Below are 19,543 nucleotides of genomic sequence, written 5' to 3' on the forward strand. Positions count from 1 at the left end.
ATTTTACTTGCGTAGTTTAATTGTGGGCTAGGGAAGGGCAATAATCAACTACAGTAATGTATACCTCTATACTGTTTGCATATTTCTGCAGGTTTCCTAGTAATACTGTTTAATATGGTAGGTCCAAAATTAATTACCATGTACTCTGCACTCCAGGAGATTAAAATAATTATAATAATCATGTATTTACTATGTTTTGTTCTTTACCTTGTAAATAAGTTACCACTGCTGATCAAGATAACAAAAGACCTAGGTTCATAACACAAGAACTAGGGGTCACCAAATTAAATTAATAGGCAGCAGGTTTAAAACAAACAAAAGGAAGTGTTTTTTTCACACTGACTGTTTTCACAGTCAATCTGTGGAACTCCTTATCAGAGAATGTTGTGAAGGCCAAGATTATAACAGGGTTCAAAAAAGCACTAGATAAGTTCATGGAGGATAGGTCCATCAATGGCTATTAGCCAGGATGGGCACGGATGGTGTCCCTAGCCTCTGTTTGACAGAAGCTGGGAATGGGCGACAGGGGATGGATCACTTGATGATTAACTGTTCTGTTCATTCCCTCTGGGCACCTGGCATTGGCTGTTGTCGGAAGACAGGAAACTGGGCTAGATGGAACTTTGGTCTGACCCAGTATGGCCGTTATTATGTTCTTAAGCTCAATAGTGAATTGGCCAGTAGTACTTACATTTGTAGCTTATAACTTGAAAAGTTAAATATGTTTTGGGGTTAAAACTAAATACAGAATTAAAGGAAATAATTATATCTCCCAGTGTTTTAGTCTTCTCTTTAATACCAGCAATATTGAATAACACCATTAGACTTCCAGGCACAACACTATTACTTTCACATCTTCTTTACAAAAAACATACACTAATCTACGTGAGATGAGTGCTCATGAGGTTTAGAAGGACATTCTCCACAACTCTGTGAATTTTATCTATTCCACAGGCAATTCCATTCTGTGACACTAATACACTACTGCAGGGGTAGGCAACCTATGACACGCGTGCCAAAGGTGGCACGCAAGCTGATTTTCAGTGGCACTCACACTGCCCAGGTCCTGGCCACCGGTCCGGGGGCCTCTGCGTTTTAATTTAATTTTAAATGAAGCTTCTTAAACATTTTAAAAACCTTATTTACTTTACATGCAACAATAGTTTAGTTATATAGACTATTAGAAAGAGACCTTCTAAAAATGTTTAAATGTATTACTGGCACGCAAAACCTTAAATTAGAGTAAATAAACAAAGACTCGGCACACCACTTTTGAAAGGTTGCCGACTACTGCATTGGTGCGCCAATAGCTGATCTCATCTCCTGATACTTGTGTCCTAAAATAAATGATGCGAGAAAGAGATTGCAGCCATTTCTGTGGCTAAAAAATTATGATAATTTAGAGTGCAAAATGCTTAATGACAGTGCAGTTCTCAGCCACTCTGCCAGGAAAGAATGCCAGAGCATGACTCAAAGGACACATTTGATCACAAAGGCATCGAACCAAATAGCCAGCCTTAAGTAACTGACTCCAAGGAGTGTCAACGGATCTGTTTATTGATTCTGTTCCAGGTCTGTACAGGATTTTAATCCTAGCAAGATCTAACGAAAGAAATTTTTTGTTGAAAACCTGAGAACAAATTTTAATGTGAGATTTACTTTCCTTTTAATTATTAAATTAATACAGATCTGATATTTTTATATAACTATGGGCTCCACTTCAGTTTACTTCAGGCCTCACAAATGCTGCTGATGGTGCTTAGCATGGCAAACATGATCTTGCTGCAGTAAGATGAATACATACTTCCATAAGTGGACAAGAGTGAAACTTCTATGAGGAATAAGGAACATTCTTTATACAGTCATTGAAATTAGTGTTGTCGATTTAGGAATGGGGATCGTAGAATTCAAGATACAGGCAAATACTATGCAGCAGAAGCTACTGCTTGCTGAAAATTAAGATGTTTGCTGCTACCTTCATTTAACTGGGATGATCCCTGTGAAGCTCTTTCATGTGTGAAGAAATACATTACTCACACTCTGTAGTTATGAGAGCATTGTGGTTCAGCCTAAAAAATTAGCAAAATTACCATACAAAGTCTGCCTGAGCTCGAGAATCAGCCTTGTTAACCTTTTTAACCTCCGTAATGCATTGGTTTTGAAGGCAAAAAACAATGTTAAGAGCATTAGCATTTGCAGCGTTTCTGCTCTGGATGCATTCTAACCTCTAAAACTCAGGAAGAAATGTGCAGAGGACAATAGTTTATAAACTCCTGAAGTGTGATGTCATAGTAAATGATGGCCTGTCAGCATCTGCTGTGACACCCCAAGGCATGACTTAGTGAAGCCCACTGGAAAGGGCATTGGATATTCAGAGCCAGTCACCAATGGATTCTCAGATTTTTCCTTCTTTTGAAATGTAGCCCATTCCTATTCATCCGTTATCTATGTTCAAATAGTTGTAGGACTAATTGCTTGACTTTTTTTCACAGAAAACTGTTAACACGAGCATTTGTTTTATTTGATTCAGTATCAATTAGAGTAACATGCATTGGGTTTTCAATCTTCTGGCTATCCCCATGCAGAATAGAGATCAGAGATATTTAGAGTACCTGTGATTTGAGAACTATCATGATTAACAGACTACCTACAATTACTATCACATATTGAATCACATCGTTAATACAGGTAGATTGTAGGCTATTTCAAATTCCTGGTTGATTAGGTACCTACTGTTTTAGATTTAATTTGTCTTTTACTATTTATACTATTATTTTTCTGTACTGAGTACTTTGATCATTCTCAACTACTTAGGATATTGGTCTGAAGCTATGTCCAGTGGCAGCAGCTGGTGGTGTCCAATATTTTTCGTTATCCAATTTTCACAGGACTCAAACTGGGTAAGTTTAGGGCTGCATTCTGATAGTTAAAGAAGAAAGCTTGAAACCTCTTATAGATTTGGCATCTCTTGGCCTTGCATCTGTGAAACAGACTCTCTTTTGACTAAGATTTACCTCTAAGGTTAGCGACATTATTCTGATCTGGTAACCTTTAATCAACTGGTTATTGACATGGGTGTTGTCTTGTAGTTTAGCCCAGCTGATATACAATATTCAACTTTTTTACTTTGTTCTATTCTGAGTATACTTTTTGTAGCTCTCTTGGGTCAGAAGATGTGATCCAGTGTGATCCAGCAAAGTAGATGATATTTACAATGATACAGTGAACTGATCCTGTCAAAATAGAATATTGTCCAGCATCTTTTCCATAACACAACGGTCACTGAACTTTTCCAGAGGGCACTGTTCCAACTTCGTGGGGAAGAATAAGTAGGGACTGCCAGGAGACCCTGCATGCACATCTGTCCTGGTTTTTAACCACAGGATTCCTGATAGATTTCATAGCCATAAAGTACAAACAAATTAATCATAAATATAATTTTGAAGGGTTCAGGAATGGCTGTGAGCCAACATACTTAAATACCTTATTCCAGGCTTCCCTCCCATGGAAACAAAATCTGTAAAAGAGAAAAAATACTTTGCAGTCTCCACAAGTTCACGTCATGGTGTTGGCCCCACAGGCTTCCCTGACAGTAGAAGGATTGCCACTTTGAGTAAGTAGAAAAAGAATGTTCGAGAAACCTTGCAAAACATGGATTGTCCATGCATTCTGCACCCTGGCCTTCATATTCCTCTCTATCCTCAGGTCATATTTCCCACAAAAGTCATCTTGACATTAAGGTTCCTTCTGTGTCTATACAACAAACCACCTTTGCAGGGAACAGAAGGAAGTTAACGTTGGTCTGACTGAAAACCCATAGAGTTCTGGCTTTGACTTATCATCAGTACAGAGGTGTTTCCATAGACCCTCTGAGAGAAGGTATGCTATGAAACAGCCATTCCCATCCCTCTCATGAGTTTCAGGTCATTAGCACCCATTTTTGCACATCTTGCTTCTCCTTTACACCACAGACTAAAGAGGAAAATATGGGAGCTAGAAATTGAAGCTAACACTTTAGAATGTAGCATCCTGAGATCTAATTATCTTGTAAGAGATGTTTTTAAATGTATCCATTCAGCTTGGGGCTTGTCCAGTAGTTTCCACATTTGTTATTTCACAGGGTTCCCTGTAAAATACTCCTATATCTGAGTGCAATGTTAATGATGTTAATTTTCTCTATATCAGTCATAAGAAAGGTGCAAGTAATGAAGTAAGAATGTCATCGGTCATATAATTTGCACAAACACAATAGTACCCAAGAGCCCTAATTTGAGAATACTAGATTGTCATAGTCAGTAAGAACAATTTGTATTTACTCTTCAAGAGACAATTGATTCACACTAATCTGGCTGCCTAATTTATTTCACCTCTTTACTGGATCAACCTTTAACTACTTTGGAAATACCACCATAAAAATACATTGAACTGCAACAACAGTTGCAACATGTTTGTAGGCTCAGGTCAATGGTAGATAACAGAGACTTCTTAGTCATTATTTGATATACATTCTAATGAGATCTGGGCCAAATGACAGATAATCAAATACATATACCAAAAGTAACCGTTTTCCTTCTTTTTCTTCTCTTTCTTCCTCTGTCTGCTGCTTTGAGATGCATTGTTTTGTCACTTCATTTCACATCTGTGCACTAAGGCCCTGATCTTGCAAACACTTATACCTGTGCTTAACTTTAATCGGGAGCATGCGTGTTTGTGGATGTGTGGCCTAAAAGGTTAATGATTTGTGTGAGGTATCTAGAAGACACGTTACTTGTGTACAAAGTTTTGATGTTCATCACTTAATTTTCGGAAGTCATTAGACTTATGGGACCTGTGAGAATACAGAGAAAATACTATTTTTTCATACATATATGTATATAGAATGTAAAACATAACACAAACAAACAACCCTAGATCCTTTCTTCTGTGTTATCAACTTCTGTAAATTTTAATGACTTTGAAAATTCATTGTTGAAGATCTGTATCTGTGGGGATACAGATGTAGAGATACATTATATTTTGCAATGTTATTAGAGTACAGCCAGATGGTGGCAGCCAATGTTGCTGAAGTAATTTAACTAATTGATAGGTTGTAAGAACATTTGAGTGGAATCTTACAGTCAAGTCAATAAAACTGTTTAAGGAGGAAGAAAAGACTGCTGAGTGCATGAGTTAATCAAGGAAATAGTGGATATGGTGTTGTGAAAGAGGATCTAGGGAGTATGTCTAATAGAAGAAAGGATTGCATCTTGTTACAAGTAAATAGAAAATGTGTTGTTTATTGGGCACTTCCTCCAAGTAACAGCTTTGCTTCCTCAGTTTTCTAGGCGATCACAGAAAAATCTCCTGCCCCTTCTACTGATTTTAAGTAAACAACATCCCAAACAAATTAATTTGAAAACTTTAGAGCTTTGATCGATTTATTTTGTTTGTTTGTTTGTTTGTTCAACAACCAAAATACCAACCACAATAAAGAAAAACAATTTGAAAGGAAGGGCCATTTTTGGGGTAGAAAAAATGCCAACAAAGGACAAAACAACAAAAATCTACAGCAGAGATGGGCTGCACAAGTTAATGTATAGCTTGCCATTCAGACATTAAAAAATGATGTTGCATAACTGGCACTGGGTGTAGCTAGAAAAAGTTATTGGATAGAGGATAGATGATCTTGTGGTTAAGGCATTGGACTGAACCTCATGTGATCTGGGTTCAGTTCCTGGCTCTGCCTTAGACATCCAGTGTGACCTTATGCAAGTCCCTTAATCGCTCCGTGCCTCAGTTTCCCATGTGTCAAATGGGGATAATCAGACTTCCCTTCTACCACCCTTTCAGTGAAATCCTGGCCCTACTAAAATCAGTAGGAGTTTTCCCACTGACCTCATTATGTCCAAAATTTCACCTTTTGTCTGTTGTGTCCATTCCAATTGTAAACACTTTGGAAGAAGGGACCTTCTCCTCCTGTGTGTATGTATAATACCTAGCACAATGATTCCCAGGTTTGAGTTAGGCTACCGTAATAAAAATAAGTAAAGAAGAGAGGCAAAAATTGTGTTTATCTTCTTAGAAAAGACACATAACAATGTACTGTTACTAATGTGGCATCATTTGTTTTATGTTTTAGTATATGCAGTGCTAATACATTATTCCATGGGTGCCATTCTTTTAATATTATCTGAGCTTTGTAACCTAATAAACAATGCTATAAATATAGTCATCAAGGAAAATAAGTTTCCGTTAAAGGTAAACTGTAAAAAAATAAAGAATGGAGCTTCTGATTAATTTCCTTTGTCAAATATTAGCCTAAATGGTAATGAAATTTGTCACTTAATCAAAGAACTGACTAAACTGCATGCAGTCACATTTTAAGAAATTAGAACACAATTTGCCTAGAAGATAAATAATTATGGTCTGATTTTATAAGAGTATTTCCAATTCTTAGAACATTGTTTAAATAGGAGCAAGTACATACCAATTAATTTTAACTTAGAAGATTATTCTTAATTCATTGTAAAGCTTTACTAGTCAGTATCGTAAAAAAAAGATTTCCTGTAAAGGCACAGCAGGATTTTAATTAATTTTCTTCTAATTGTTTAATTTTTAACATATTTTCCAAATGTTTAAATTTTAAACATGAGCTTTGCTGGCCTAATATCTTATCCTCACCATCATATCTGTTGAGCAAGACAAATAAGATTAAATTCATCATATCAGCATTCAGAATGATGCTTTCAAAAATTAATTTTGATCATCCCTCTGAAGTGTCCATTATATTATCACTTTTAAAATGACAGCAGCCTACATAGCCCAGAAGAGATTTAATACAAGAGAATATGTTCTTCAGTGTTACTAGCTCAATAATACTGAAACAATAGTTAATTTTACCTGTTCAGTTCAATTAATCCAGTAGGCCAACAGTCTGCATGCTGAACTGGTGCTATGGGACTGTAATTTTAAAAGCACATTTTCCATGGAGCTGTACAACTACAAAATCTAGACCTGAGAGATTTTCACATGTTTAGATAACGATGAAATACAGGCCCATAATAACTGGAGGGAAGAGGGAGCAAGAATCCTCAGAAATGGAGAAAATTCAATTAGAAAGTTTACTGTTGAGGCAATAGTTAAAGAGAAATGACTTTGGGGATATTCACATTTTCATAAACAATTTTCATTTCCACAGAAAGGAACCCCATGTCTATAATCCTGATTACAGGCCTCTCATAGGAGTAATTTGTAGCTTTTCATAGCCATAGGTGTTACAGTTATTGAAGCTCAGGCTTTAAAAAACAGTGTGTGTGGGTTTTTTTAATTTCATTTTGTCCTAATGACTTAGCTTATACAAGGAGATCTAAAAACTTCCCTAGAGCTGTTGGCTGTATGATATTGAATAGATCTGCTGTGGTGCTGCAAATGTGCCTTTACAGATTTGGTGTCAAAAGAGTTTCATTTACAAAATACATAGTGGTGTTCAGGCTATTGACATGTGATCAATACCATCCATGTCCAAATTCCCCTTCCTCCACACAGGATACAAATGATCTTCTGGTTACTGCCTGTGCTGATGCTCAGATCACTACTCTTGTCACATAAAACAAAAAAGATGAGGTAGCCAGGAAAGTCTGTTGAGTCTGATGAGCTGTGCTGTAACTTGTGAAAGATGATGGAAGCCTCAGAAGCAAGGAACTCTGTCCTCACTATCATTCTGAGGTCAGACATCCCCCTAGCTGCCACGGTGTTCATTTCAGCAATGCTACTGATTGTATCCAAACACTGAGTGGTAATCTCTCCAATGTGCAATGTGTGCCACTCTGATTAATGGGACAATCAACCTGCAAAGAATTACTTCTTTGCAGATACCTTTTAGTTCCTTGGTGCTTTTGTTGACAAGTTGTGTATCTTGTAGTAAGCCAAAGAAAACAGTTCTGTTGGGACAGTCCAATAAGAGCTACTCTCTCTTTTAAACATGATACAATATCTGAGTCAAGACATAAAATACTTCTGCCAGTACAGTGAAACCTGACTCTGGTTAGTTAATTTTGTTACATTCACTGAGGATATCAGTTGTCCGCTCCAAATGTCATGATAATATCCTCATCCGATTTTCATTAAACATACATTCTTCTCGTTGTCAATGTATTAAATCCAAAATTGATGAAAAATAACGCAACATTGAAGTTAGACAGCATTTAAACATGCATACAAATATAATCAGGGAATAAAAAATGAATACTCTCAGAGTAAACTGTCCGCATTGCATACAATGTGTCTATATGCTATGTACGTATGTGTGCTAATGCATCTAATAATCAGAAATATCGATATAGTTGCAATATAGTTAAGTTAATTTGATTTAGAAAACATTGAGACAAATCCTCCGCTAATGTAAATCAGCACATTTTAGTATTCCCTGATTTCTTGTGTTTACATATGTAAACTTAATGTAGCATTAATAGAGTTTTTTAGATTTAATTTCCTTCTGCGGGTGCTTATTGAAAAAGAAATGAATAAAAGAGAGATATAAACTGCCTGTACCTGTTAGTGTTTGAAACGTCTCAATTTGGACAGCTCCCATTCAAATTCAATAGAACTTGTGCTTCTATCTCAGGCTAGGTCTACACTACCCGCCTGAATCGGCGGGTAGAAATCGATCTCTCGGGGATCGAATTATCGCGTCTCGTCGTGATGCGACAGTTGATCCCTGAATCGACGCTCTTACTCCACCAGCGGAGGTGGGAGTAAGCGCCGTCGACAGGGAGCCGCGGAGGTCGATTTTGCCGCCGTCCTCACAGCGGGGTAAGTCGGCTCCGATAGGTCGAATTCAGCTACGCTATTTGCGTAGCTGAATTTGCGTATCTAAAATCAACCCCCCCCCCCGTAGTGAAGACCTGCCCTCAGTTAAGTGCTTTTGAAAAATCTCACCCTAAATTCACACCTCCCTGAGATGAACAAGGCTTGGAGAATAACGTTTAAAACTCATTGAAGTGAAAGGGCTGGTAGAAGTGAGAAGTTCACACCTTTACTGCTACTATTTAAGAATCAGAATCATAGAAATGTAGAGCTGGAGGAGACCTTCAGAGGTCATCTAGTCCAGCCCTCCATATTGAAGCAGAGGCAAGTATACATAGACCATCCCTGGCAGGTGTTTGTCCAATCTGTTGTTAGAAACCTGCAATGACAGAGATTCCGTAACCTCCCTTGAAAGCCTATTCCAGTATTTAACTATCTTTACAGTTAGAAAATTTGTCTGGAGACAGCTTCTGATAACATAGGCCTTGTCTACACTAAGAATTCTAGTCAGTTTTCCTACTCCTAGTCTAGTATTGATGCATCTCCACCGGTATTAGCAACCAAGGAATCACTTGTGTAGGCTGGGCACAGGCTGAGCTCCACCAATGTTAGGAGAGTTACAGAATGGTTAAAAAGTAATGGGTGAAGGAAGGCAGCAACACCAGCAAGAGACTCCAAATTAGATTTTTTTTTTTTTGTTTGGAGGTTTGTGCTGTGTCTGTTTCAATTAGACAGATAGGACTTGCCTGTGCTGTAAGTATAACCATGCGAATGTGAGGTTATCTGTCGTGGTTAGGGATGGCTGGGTTCTCACACAGTGGTTTGTTGGTAATGTGGATAAGACAACATGGTTCTGTAACCATATAGGGGAACTATTATAGGCTAAGACATAATTCTGCTGGGACCTCTCTTAACCGTTTAGAGTTACAATGCCTTTGCCTTGTCTCAGTGGCCAATATATGGTTTGGAGGCTTTTTTTCCTACTTCTCTTGATGTACCGATGAGCAATAGAAGCATTAAAATGTTGAAAAGGCATATTATCTTCACTTCCCAATGACTGAAACATGACCAAAGGGATTTTGTTGAAATATTACAATAAAACTCACCATTGAGTTGAGGCTAAGAATAGAAAGCTTCAGCCCACAAAAAAAAATTCTGAAGGTTCTGAGTAGATGGAAAAAAATGGGCTTTTAATGAACGTGTCTCGATGTGACCTTCACTGTAACTTTTGCAGTAGTGTAAGCTATAATAAAATTTACAAAGAAAATTTCACTCAGTCTTTCAGTATCATGATACTGCAACTCAGATATTCGTTAGACAGTATCCATAATGACAGTCTTTTTTCAAATTTCTAAATGGCTATTGCAGTATGCTGCACCCCAGACATTTTAGCCCAGCAATAGTAACTGGAAGCATTAGATTTTTGGTAAAAATTGTAATAATAAGGAAGGAAATATTCAGCAAAGCAGACATACATTTCTCTGAGAAGTTTCTATTTTTATCAGTGAAAATATTTTTCAGTGGAAAGTGTTACACCTGATAACATGCATCAGAAATGAGAAAGAGGATAGTAGAGTCTGAGAGCCAAACTCAGTTGCTAATGTATGTTATTGGTACCATTGTACCTGCTGTGCCAGGTTGTGAATTTGGCCCTGAGAGACTGCTTCAGTAAATGATGGTCTGAGATTAAATTATCTGAGCTGTCCGTCAACTGACTGACTTTATTGCATAGCTGATTTACCCGTTGGCATGCTGATCAGTTAGGTGAGTCTCCATGTATTTACTTTTCTCCCAGCAATATCACTATAAGGCAATATTTATTCAGATGACATCACACCATCAGCTGCTTAGCTACATAGCACCATAACAGAAGAAAATGATCTTGAATGTTTATGGATCAGTGTCTTAATAGATAAAGCACAAGATGGTTATTACATGGTGTCTGCAACAGACCACCAAATCACACTAGGGAACATGATGACTGGCTCCTTATGCACCTATATATAATGTGTAGGGGGGGAAATTGTGTGATCATAGGGGATTTCAATTGGAGTAACATATGCTGGAGGTCTCATGCTGCAAGTACTAAAACGTCTTTAGAATTTCTAATTATAGATGACAATTTCCTAACTCAAAAAGTATTGCATCCAACATGGGGAAATTCTACATTAGACCTCGTCTTGACAGATAAAGAGGAACTGAACTAAAAAATAATGATAACGTGGATACAAGCGATCATGACTTTGATCATATTTATAATGTGCACAGAGAATAAAGCCCAACCCAATGAAATATATACTTGGTACCAGGGCTTAAATTCTCAGAGATTATTTCCCGGAGCCCCACAGACCTGGGGCTCCAGGCTTCAGCTTTGGGGCAGGGGTCTCAGGGCTTTAGCTCCATGGGGGGTGAGCAGTGCTGGGGCTCAGGACTTCAGCCCAGACTGTGGGGGAAGAGGCACCAGGGCTCCGGGCTTTTGACCCACGGGGGAGAGACGCCGAGGCTCGTGGCTTCATCCCCGTGGCTGGCGCCGGGGCTCGAGGCTTCAGTTCCGTGGTAGGTGCTGGGGCTCAGGGCTTTAACCCTGCAGCAGACGCCAGGGCTCTTGGGGCTTTAGCCCGGCCGCAGGTGCCGGAGTTCCTGCCTTGCAGGAGATGCCAGGGCTTCTGTGGGTTTGAAAACATTCACTGGACCTCTGCTCTGGCTAAATTTAAGCCCTGCTTGGTGCTTTAAAAGGACCAGTTTCACAAACGTGAAAACAATTATGAGCCAAATCAGCTGGTAGGAAGAATTTAATCAGAAAAATATGAATGATAATTGGGAATTGTGTAAGAACACTTTACTAGCTGCCCAAAAAGTCAAAATCGAGGAAGAAGGCTATATTAGATTAAAAAGCCAGCCCAGTTTAGCGAGGAAGTGAAAGCAGCTATAAGAAATAAAAAAAAATATTAAATGGAAAAAAGGGGACGTTGATAGCTTCTGATTTATGTTCATTACTAAGAATTATGGAAATTGATAAGGGAAGCAGAGGGACACAAGGAGAACTCTATGGCCAGCAGAGTTAAAGACAATACGAAGGAATTTTTAAGTATATTAGAAACAAAAAGAATCCTGACAATGGTATCAGTCCAGTACTAGATTGAAAAGGTAGAATTATCAATAATGCAAAAAAGACAGAAGTGTTCTATAAAAAAAATTCTACTGTATTTGGGGGGAAAAGATAACGTTATATCATATGGTAATCCTCTCTTTCTGTTCTACACTCAGGAGAATGTAAAACAGCAGCTACTAAAGTTTGACATTTTAAAATCAGCAGGTCTGGATAACTTGTGTCCGAGAGTTTTAAAAGAGCTGACATTTAAAAAGGGTAAATGGGATGACCTGGGTAATTATAGGCCTGTCAATCTGACTTCCATCCAAGGCAAGATGATGGAGCTGTTGATATGGGATTTGATTAATAAAGAATTAAAAGAGGGTAATATAATTAATGCCAGTCAATATGGGTGTATAGAAAAAAAGATGCTGTCAAACTATTTTGATACATTTTTTTAATGAGATCATAAATTGGGATGATACCGGTAATAGTGTTGATTTAATATACTTAGACTTCTGCAAGGCATCTGGGTACATTTTGATTTAAAAAACCTAGATAATATAAAATTGACAGGGCATACATTAAATGGATTAAAAGCTGGCTAACTGATAGGTCTCAAAATGTAATTGTAAATGGGCAATCACCATCAAATGAGTATGTTTCTAATGAGGTCCCATAGGGATCAGTTTTTGGTTCTGCACTATTTAACATTTTTAGTAATGACCTGGAGGAAAACATAAAATCATCAGTGATAAATTTGCAGATGACACAAAAATTGGGAGAGAGGTAAATACTAAAGAGAACAGGGGTCAGTTGCACAGAGCGATCTGGATCATTTGTTAAGCTGGGCGCAAGCAAACAATATGCAATTTAATATGACTAAATATAAATGTATACATCTAGAAACAAAGAACTTTGGCCATACTTACAGGGTGGAGGACTCTATCCTAGGAAGCAGTGAGTCTGAGAAAGATTTGGAGATTGTGGTGGACAACCAGCTGAACATGAGCTCTCAATGCAATGCTATGGCCAAAAGGGCTAATACAATCCTTGGATGCATAAACACGTGGACCTGGAGTTGAGGTATAGAGAGGTTATCTTATTGCTGTATTTGGCACTGGTGCGACAGCTGCTGGAATACTGTGTCCAGTTCTGGTCTGTACAATTCAAAAAGGATGTTGGTAAATTAGAGAGCGTTCAGAGAAGAGCCACAAGAATGATTAAAGGACTGGAAAATATGCCTTATAGTGATAGACTGAAGGAGCTTACTCTACTTAGCTTAACAAAGAGAAGCTTAAGGGGTGACTTGATCACAGTCTGTAAACACTTACATGGGGCAAAAATGCTTAATGATGGTCTCTTCAATCTAGCAGACAAAGGTATCAGATCTGGTGCCTGGAAGTTGAAGCTAGACAAATTCAGACCAGCAGTAAAGCACAATTTTTTAACAGTGAAGGCAACTAACCATTGGAACAACTTACCAAGAGCTGTTATAGATTCTGTATCACTGGCAATTTTTAAATAAATCTTGGATGTTTGTCTAAAAGATCTGCTTTAATTCAAACAGGAATGAATTCAGGGAAGTTCTACAGCCTGTTATACACAGGAGAACTGTCTGGATGATCACAGTGGTCCCGTCTGGCTTTGTTATGCATGAATCTGTGTGCTGAGTTAGAAGGCTAATATATGTGCCTTTGTACTTATATGGTACATTTGCGAGTTAGGAAGCTATAAGACTATACCTTTACACACCTATAGAGTTGTGATGGATGGGTGGAGGAAAGGAATTCCAGGCATATGCTATGCTACGCTACCAGAAATTTTACCAATTCAATATATGATTTTTGAAGTGTCAGTGAAGGCAAAACTCTGAAGATAAGTGTAATTCACCAAAAGTTAGTAATTGTTATACTTTTTTGGACTTTTACAGAAATTAAAGTAGTAATGTCCTATATCCCTTTTCATTACTCTGAATCTCCTTAATAATGCAATGCTCTATGGGTTGCTTTTTTAGAATCCCACTAAACGTCAGAGACGTCGTTTACTGTACAGGAGTTTCACTGATGGATGAAGATGTATGGGAGTTCATTTGGATGAAATTCCATTCTACCACAGCAGTATCTGAGAAGAAAATATTGTTAGAAGCCTTAACTTGCAGTGATGATAGAAACTTGTTAAACAGGTGGAAGTATCTATTTATGGTTTCTGATTCTTTGTCATTGATAACTGTTGCAGTAATGATATTGCTTCCCCATCTCAGCATTTATCTGTAAATGAGAGAGCCTGTTTTTAGAGCACAGAATCATTTTCTAGTTAGAATGTCACATAGTTTTGTACTGAGACCCTTGCAAATGCATGAATTTTTCATGATTTCACTTCTAAACCATAGATAGGGCCAGGTTCACTTAGCCAACTTTTTGATCAACATGGTCTCAGTGTAGAGTTCATAAAGATACATGCAGTCAAGAGCATTTCACATGATCTCAGCTTTCATTGAAAATATTCCACCTGCAATTATGCTTAAATATCTTCCTACTTCTAGAGAACTCACAATCCAGTTGCAGGACTGAAGGCTTTTTTTTTTATTCAGAAGTATGTGTGATCTTTGGAATCTCACAAATAAAAATCAGAGCTCTCCTGGCAATTTAAATAAATCTTTTAGCAATTTCTGGTCTTTGCTGTTTCATTGTTAGATGACGAGCTTTAAGGATCTTATTGGCAAAAACTAAACAGTTTTTTTTTCCCCTCGACTCACTCCTAAAGGCTTCTGAACCTGTCTCTCAATTCAGAAGTTGTCCTGGATCAAGATGCAATTGATGTCATAATCCACGTAGCTCGAAATCCACATGGCAGGGATCTTGCTTGGAAGTTTTTCAGAGAAAAATGGAAAATACTAAATGCCAGGTAAAGATAATAGTTATTTGTAGTGTCTTATTTTCTATATCTCTCTAGATATTTTAACTACCCATTTCTATGTCTAATCCACTCTCTTTCTGTTCATATATAGCTCTGTCTATCAATCTATCTATCTATCTAATGCAAAGATGTGTGTATAAAATATATTTTATATAGACATAAAGCTATTCATAGATGTATCTATCTATGTATATCATCTATATATTTGTCCATTACTGTATTGTCTTTTTGATTATATGTGCTGTATGTCAAATCCAACAGCCCTGTTCTTACTTAGACAAAAAACCTCCCAGTGGGAGTTTTGCCTGAGTTAAATCTGATTGAAAAATCTGCTTTAGAACATGGGAGCAGGACAGTGGAGAGAATCTTTTTGAAATGCCCCAATTTTTATGGAATGGAGGGGTGCTGAGTACAATCGGACATCTTTCACTGTCCCTCCAACTTTATGGTAACTTTACACACAATCTTCACTCGTTTGAAGGGCCAGCCTTTTGGATGAAGGTATACCTGACCAAGCGGGAGGGGGCAACCTTTGGAAAGCCACTCTCTGTGGTGTGCTGTGCCCCATAGCTGCAACTGTTTCCCTGTGTAATATAATTTGGACTCTTACAAAATTACTCAGAATCCCCATCCATGTTCTTAAAACTCACCTGAGGGGAATTTTAATTTAGATGCAGGTAGGGAACTAATTGGAGATATTCTTGGTTCTTTTTGGATGTCTTCAAGACCAGCACTGCAGATAACTGGACATAACCAGGTTAAGAGAGCCCACACCTCATGTCTGCTCCATGGACAGTCAAAACCACCATAACCACCACCATAGCGATAGGAGGATTTGTCAGAAACACCATATTAGTGAATCTTTCTCAAAGAGTGTAGAATTTGGCCTTATGTTTGCTGTCCATGATGCTTCGGTTAGGATTTTGGGGGCTAGCAGATTTTATGGGAGTTCAGTTCAGCTAGGAAAATTGGCGTTGAGCAGAAATTTGGTTTTGGAAGTTTTAGTCCAGGAGCAAACTTTTTAAAACAAAGTCCCCCAAGCCAATTTTTTCCTATGGGACCCACCACCATGGTATCCTTGTGCCTTACAAGCAGTAAGGAACTTAGCCTCACAATGCACCTGTGCAGTTGGGAACTTCATTATCTCCCTTTTGATGGGGAAATGACAAAGGGCCCTGTTCTTGACTCAGGGCCAGCTTTGTACTACGCCAGTCTTGGGGCTACTCAATACTGTGCTGGTCCCTAAATACAAATTAGGACTTGTCTACACAAACATTGAGTTTGCGGCAAGTTGGGGCATGAATCTACCTTGTACTATCCTGGCACACTCAGACTATCCATGTGGACCCTGCTGACATGAATTAACAGTTCATTAATGCACTTTGATCTAGTCCTCTTTGAAACAGGACCAGATGAAAGCATTTAAGTGAACTGTTTAATGTATGTCAGCATGGTGCACATGGACAGAGTGTGGCAGGCTAGTTCGGGGTAGATTCACTCGAGTAATACATAGAGCTCTTATTGCATAATCCTGATAGACTGAAATGACTCCAACATATCATGGATATAAATTTTGTAACAGGCAATTAAAACCTTCCATGAAAGGTCGCTTAAAGCATCATAAAAAATTATGCAGTGAAACACCCAAGATCTGACACTGACTGAGGAATGTATGACAGTGATCTTAAATTTTTGTGATACTAGGACCTTTTAGAAATGTGAGTTCAGTTGCACAATCAGTTGTGCAACATTTCATTGCAGACATTTAATCAAGGCCACATACTATCCCAAGATATCCTTTTTCACAATGTTTATTTTGTCATTACTAGATATGTCATTTTATTAAATATTTTGATCATCTCTATGGTATTTCCCATTGAATTTATTATGAAATACTTAGCAGTTTGATACAGTAATATGAGGTATCCACGGACAATTAAATAATGCTAAAACTAATTTTCTATGACTATGCAATACTGTGTGTCATTTGGATGAAACAACAGCACCAAAATATTATTCTTTCATGACATTTTAAAGTATATTTGTCACACCCCTCAAACAATGAGCAAAATTGTCAAAAGTGCTTAAATCCTATTTTCAAAAGTGATGTAGGTATTGAGGAACCTAACCTAAGTCTCACTACAAATTAAAGGGGGTTATGCCCGTAAATTCCCAATTCACTTTAGAAAATGGGACGCAGGATCCTTAGACAATTTTGAAAATTTTATCCAACGTCTGAAAATAGCAATCCCTATATTCCTTACTATGGGCCTGATTCTTCTCTGCCCTCTGATTTCATTTGCATCTGTCCAAAGTAGGCGAGAAATACTACTACACAAACCCAGTAGTATTATACACCCACTTTGCACAGGTGAAATAGCTAGAAAAGTCGCAAGCTATTAGAAAATCAGGCCCTGTAAATAAAGGAGCAGGAGAAGACTCCCATCATTCCTAGATGAACTGCTTCTGCGAGGCAGAAACACTTGTTTGCTGGTTCTGTAATGCCATTACTGTTTTCTGTGACAGTTTGTCAAGCTCAGTAGTTGAAAGAGGAGGTTCTTTTCCACAGTAAACAGTGAAGTAATTCACAAGGCTTAGTTTTCAAGGAAAAAATAAATTTTACTACTTGTTTACACTGTGGAAACAGTGCAGACTGCTTGAAAAATAAAATCTCTGCACTCTTTTCATGAGGTCACTTCTGTTAAGTGGACTAGTAACCTTGTCAAAAGGCCCCATCAAGAGGTGCTTCCAGTTTTCCAAACAATCAATTATGGGGCTGAGTTGCGAAGGTAACAATAGAGTGCTTTGTTTGAAAGCCTAAACATGCTTAAAAGATCATGAAGTCCATATGTCTTCCCATATTAAACATTTGCATCTGGATGTCTGTGTATATAAGCGTGACTGAAGCTTTGGAAAAAGAGATGTGCTTGCTGAAATATCCATGAATAATTCAGTTATTAGTGAACAGGGAGTAGGAATTTTGATATCTGCAACACTGTTCCTTACACAGAAGTTCCAGGTAATAAGCAAAGGAACTTACCCCTCAAAAATAGAAACTTTTCCAACACAGCAAGTTCTTTTTCGGGGTTTTACATTTATTTAAATAGAGCTTTCATTTTTTTAAAGACTCTCTGGCTTTCACTACCTACAAGGTTAAGAGTAATTAATTTTAGTATAAGGTTGATATAAACAGAAAAGAAGCCTGTGGTTGTGCTATTTCAATTTTCAATTTGAAGTATGAGTTGGTTCTCCAAATCTGTTTGGAGAAAGCAAATGTGTGAGCCCAATTCTGCCCTCAGATAAACCCAAACGTGTGCACATATATGAGGTCAGATTTGGGCTCTCTATTTTTAAACACAATTATGTCCAGATGGAGGTAGGTAAATTAAGTGGTGTTTTAAGGACTAGTTCACTGTAGTTTTAATCAGATAACTGTAGCTATGTTGAATGATGCAAGTACTGATAAAATACTGCGTGGCTACTCTTAGAATGCAACTTCACATCACAGAGATTTTAAAGAGATTCTTCCATGTGTAATGCAAAAACCCAGGAGCCATCCTTTTCCTTGGTTTATCTTTAGCCTAACGGATGTAGATTGGGTTTTTTTAAATTGGGTACACTAGAACTTTCAGACAAGCAGTGGAATGAGTGGTGTTTTAATAACCGTTTTCCAAATAAGTGAATGTGGAATAGCATAGTTCAGTGAAGTACAGCAATAGCAAGACGCAAATTTGGCTTCAGACACCCAGCATCCAAGGCATCATATTTTCATTGGTTGGTTACCTCTTTTGCAGGGCTATACAGGAAAGTTAATTTAGAGTAAGGTGAATTGAGAATTTAAAGTGAAATAACTATTGCTGATTAACTCCGTCTAGGGACACTCTTATTCTGGAATAAGAGCATCCACAGAGAGCTAATCAGGAATAATTAGTCCGCTTTAAAATCACACACTATTTTATACCAGATTAATTTTCATCTTTAAACAAGCCTTTAAGTACTGGAAGGAGACCACCAGATTCAGCTCATTTATGTAACGACTACTAGTTATGCAAATGAGATGGGTAAGGAAAAATGGAAAAGAGAGCACAAAACTAAAAAAAAAAGTATGTTTTAAGGCTTCAGCTGCAAAGGTGCCACATGCTCTTTCCCTAAACTGGCTAGTCTTCTGCCTCTTGGCTTTGCAGTCTGTATGGACCAGTAGTTACCATTACTGAATTTTGAACTGGCTATAGTCCTTGAATGGAAATGTGTGTAATCCAATACTTTCATTCAGTTGATATACTTACATTAATTTGATATGTGTGTTTTTCTGCCCTTGAAGATATGGAGAAGCATTATTTATGAATTCCAAACTTATCAGTGGAGTCACAGAATTCCTTAATACTGAAGAAGAACTAAATGAGGTAAATATTACATGCATCTCAGTGCTTGAACTTGTTTTTATCTTATTTTTTTTAACCTTTTAAGTCTTGTAGTAGCACCAAGATGAAAGTAGATGCAAAGATCATAGGGGCTGAAAAAATCTTTCTGCTCTATGGGAACTGACAGTGGCTTAGGGAGGTTCTGAGTTACTTTGGGGTTCTCTCACTCAGTATGACCAGGCACTGCAGGACTAGGAGGAGGATCCAGGCATCTAGCAACTCTTGGTGCCTAGCAGGTGACACAGACCCATCCTGCTACTGGACAGCAAGAGGGTAATGTTCTGTAGTCTCCTAAACCAGATTGCCAAGGATCCTTGGTGGGGTCTGT

At 37.9% G+C, this 19,543-nt stretch overlaps 1 protein-coding gene across 1 annotated transcript in view; it reads left to right on the plus strand.

Moving 5' to 3' along the window:
- Positions 1 to 19,543, plus strand: part of TRHDE (thyrotropin releasing hormone degrading enzyme) — a 310,867-nt gene that overhangs the window by 281,045 nt on the left and 10,279 nt on the right. The window contains exons 16-18 of the mRNA XM_005305099.5: positions 13,893 to 14,060; positions 14,642 to 14,782; positions 19,116 to 19,197. Of these exons, the coding sequence (XP_005305156.2) occupies positions 13,893 to 14,060; positions 14,642 to 14,782; positions 19,116 to 19,197 (391 nt within the window). The remainder of the gene's footprint in view (positions 1 to 13,892; positions 14,061 to 14,641; positions 14,783 to 19,115; positions 19,198 to 19,543) is intronic.

The sequence above is a fragment of the Chrysemys picta genome, chromosome 1, assembly GCF_011386835.1.
Source record: "Chrysemys picta bellii isolate R12L10 chromosome 1, ASM1138683v2, whole genome shotgun sequence".
Lineage (NCBI taxonomy): Eukaryota > Metazoa > Chordata > Testudines > Emydidae > Chrysemys > Chrysemys picta.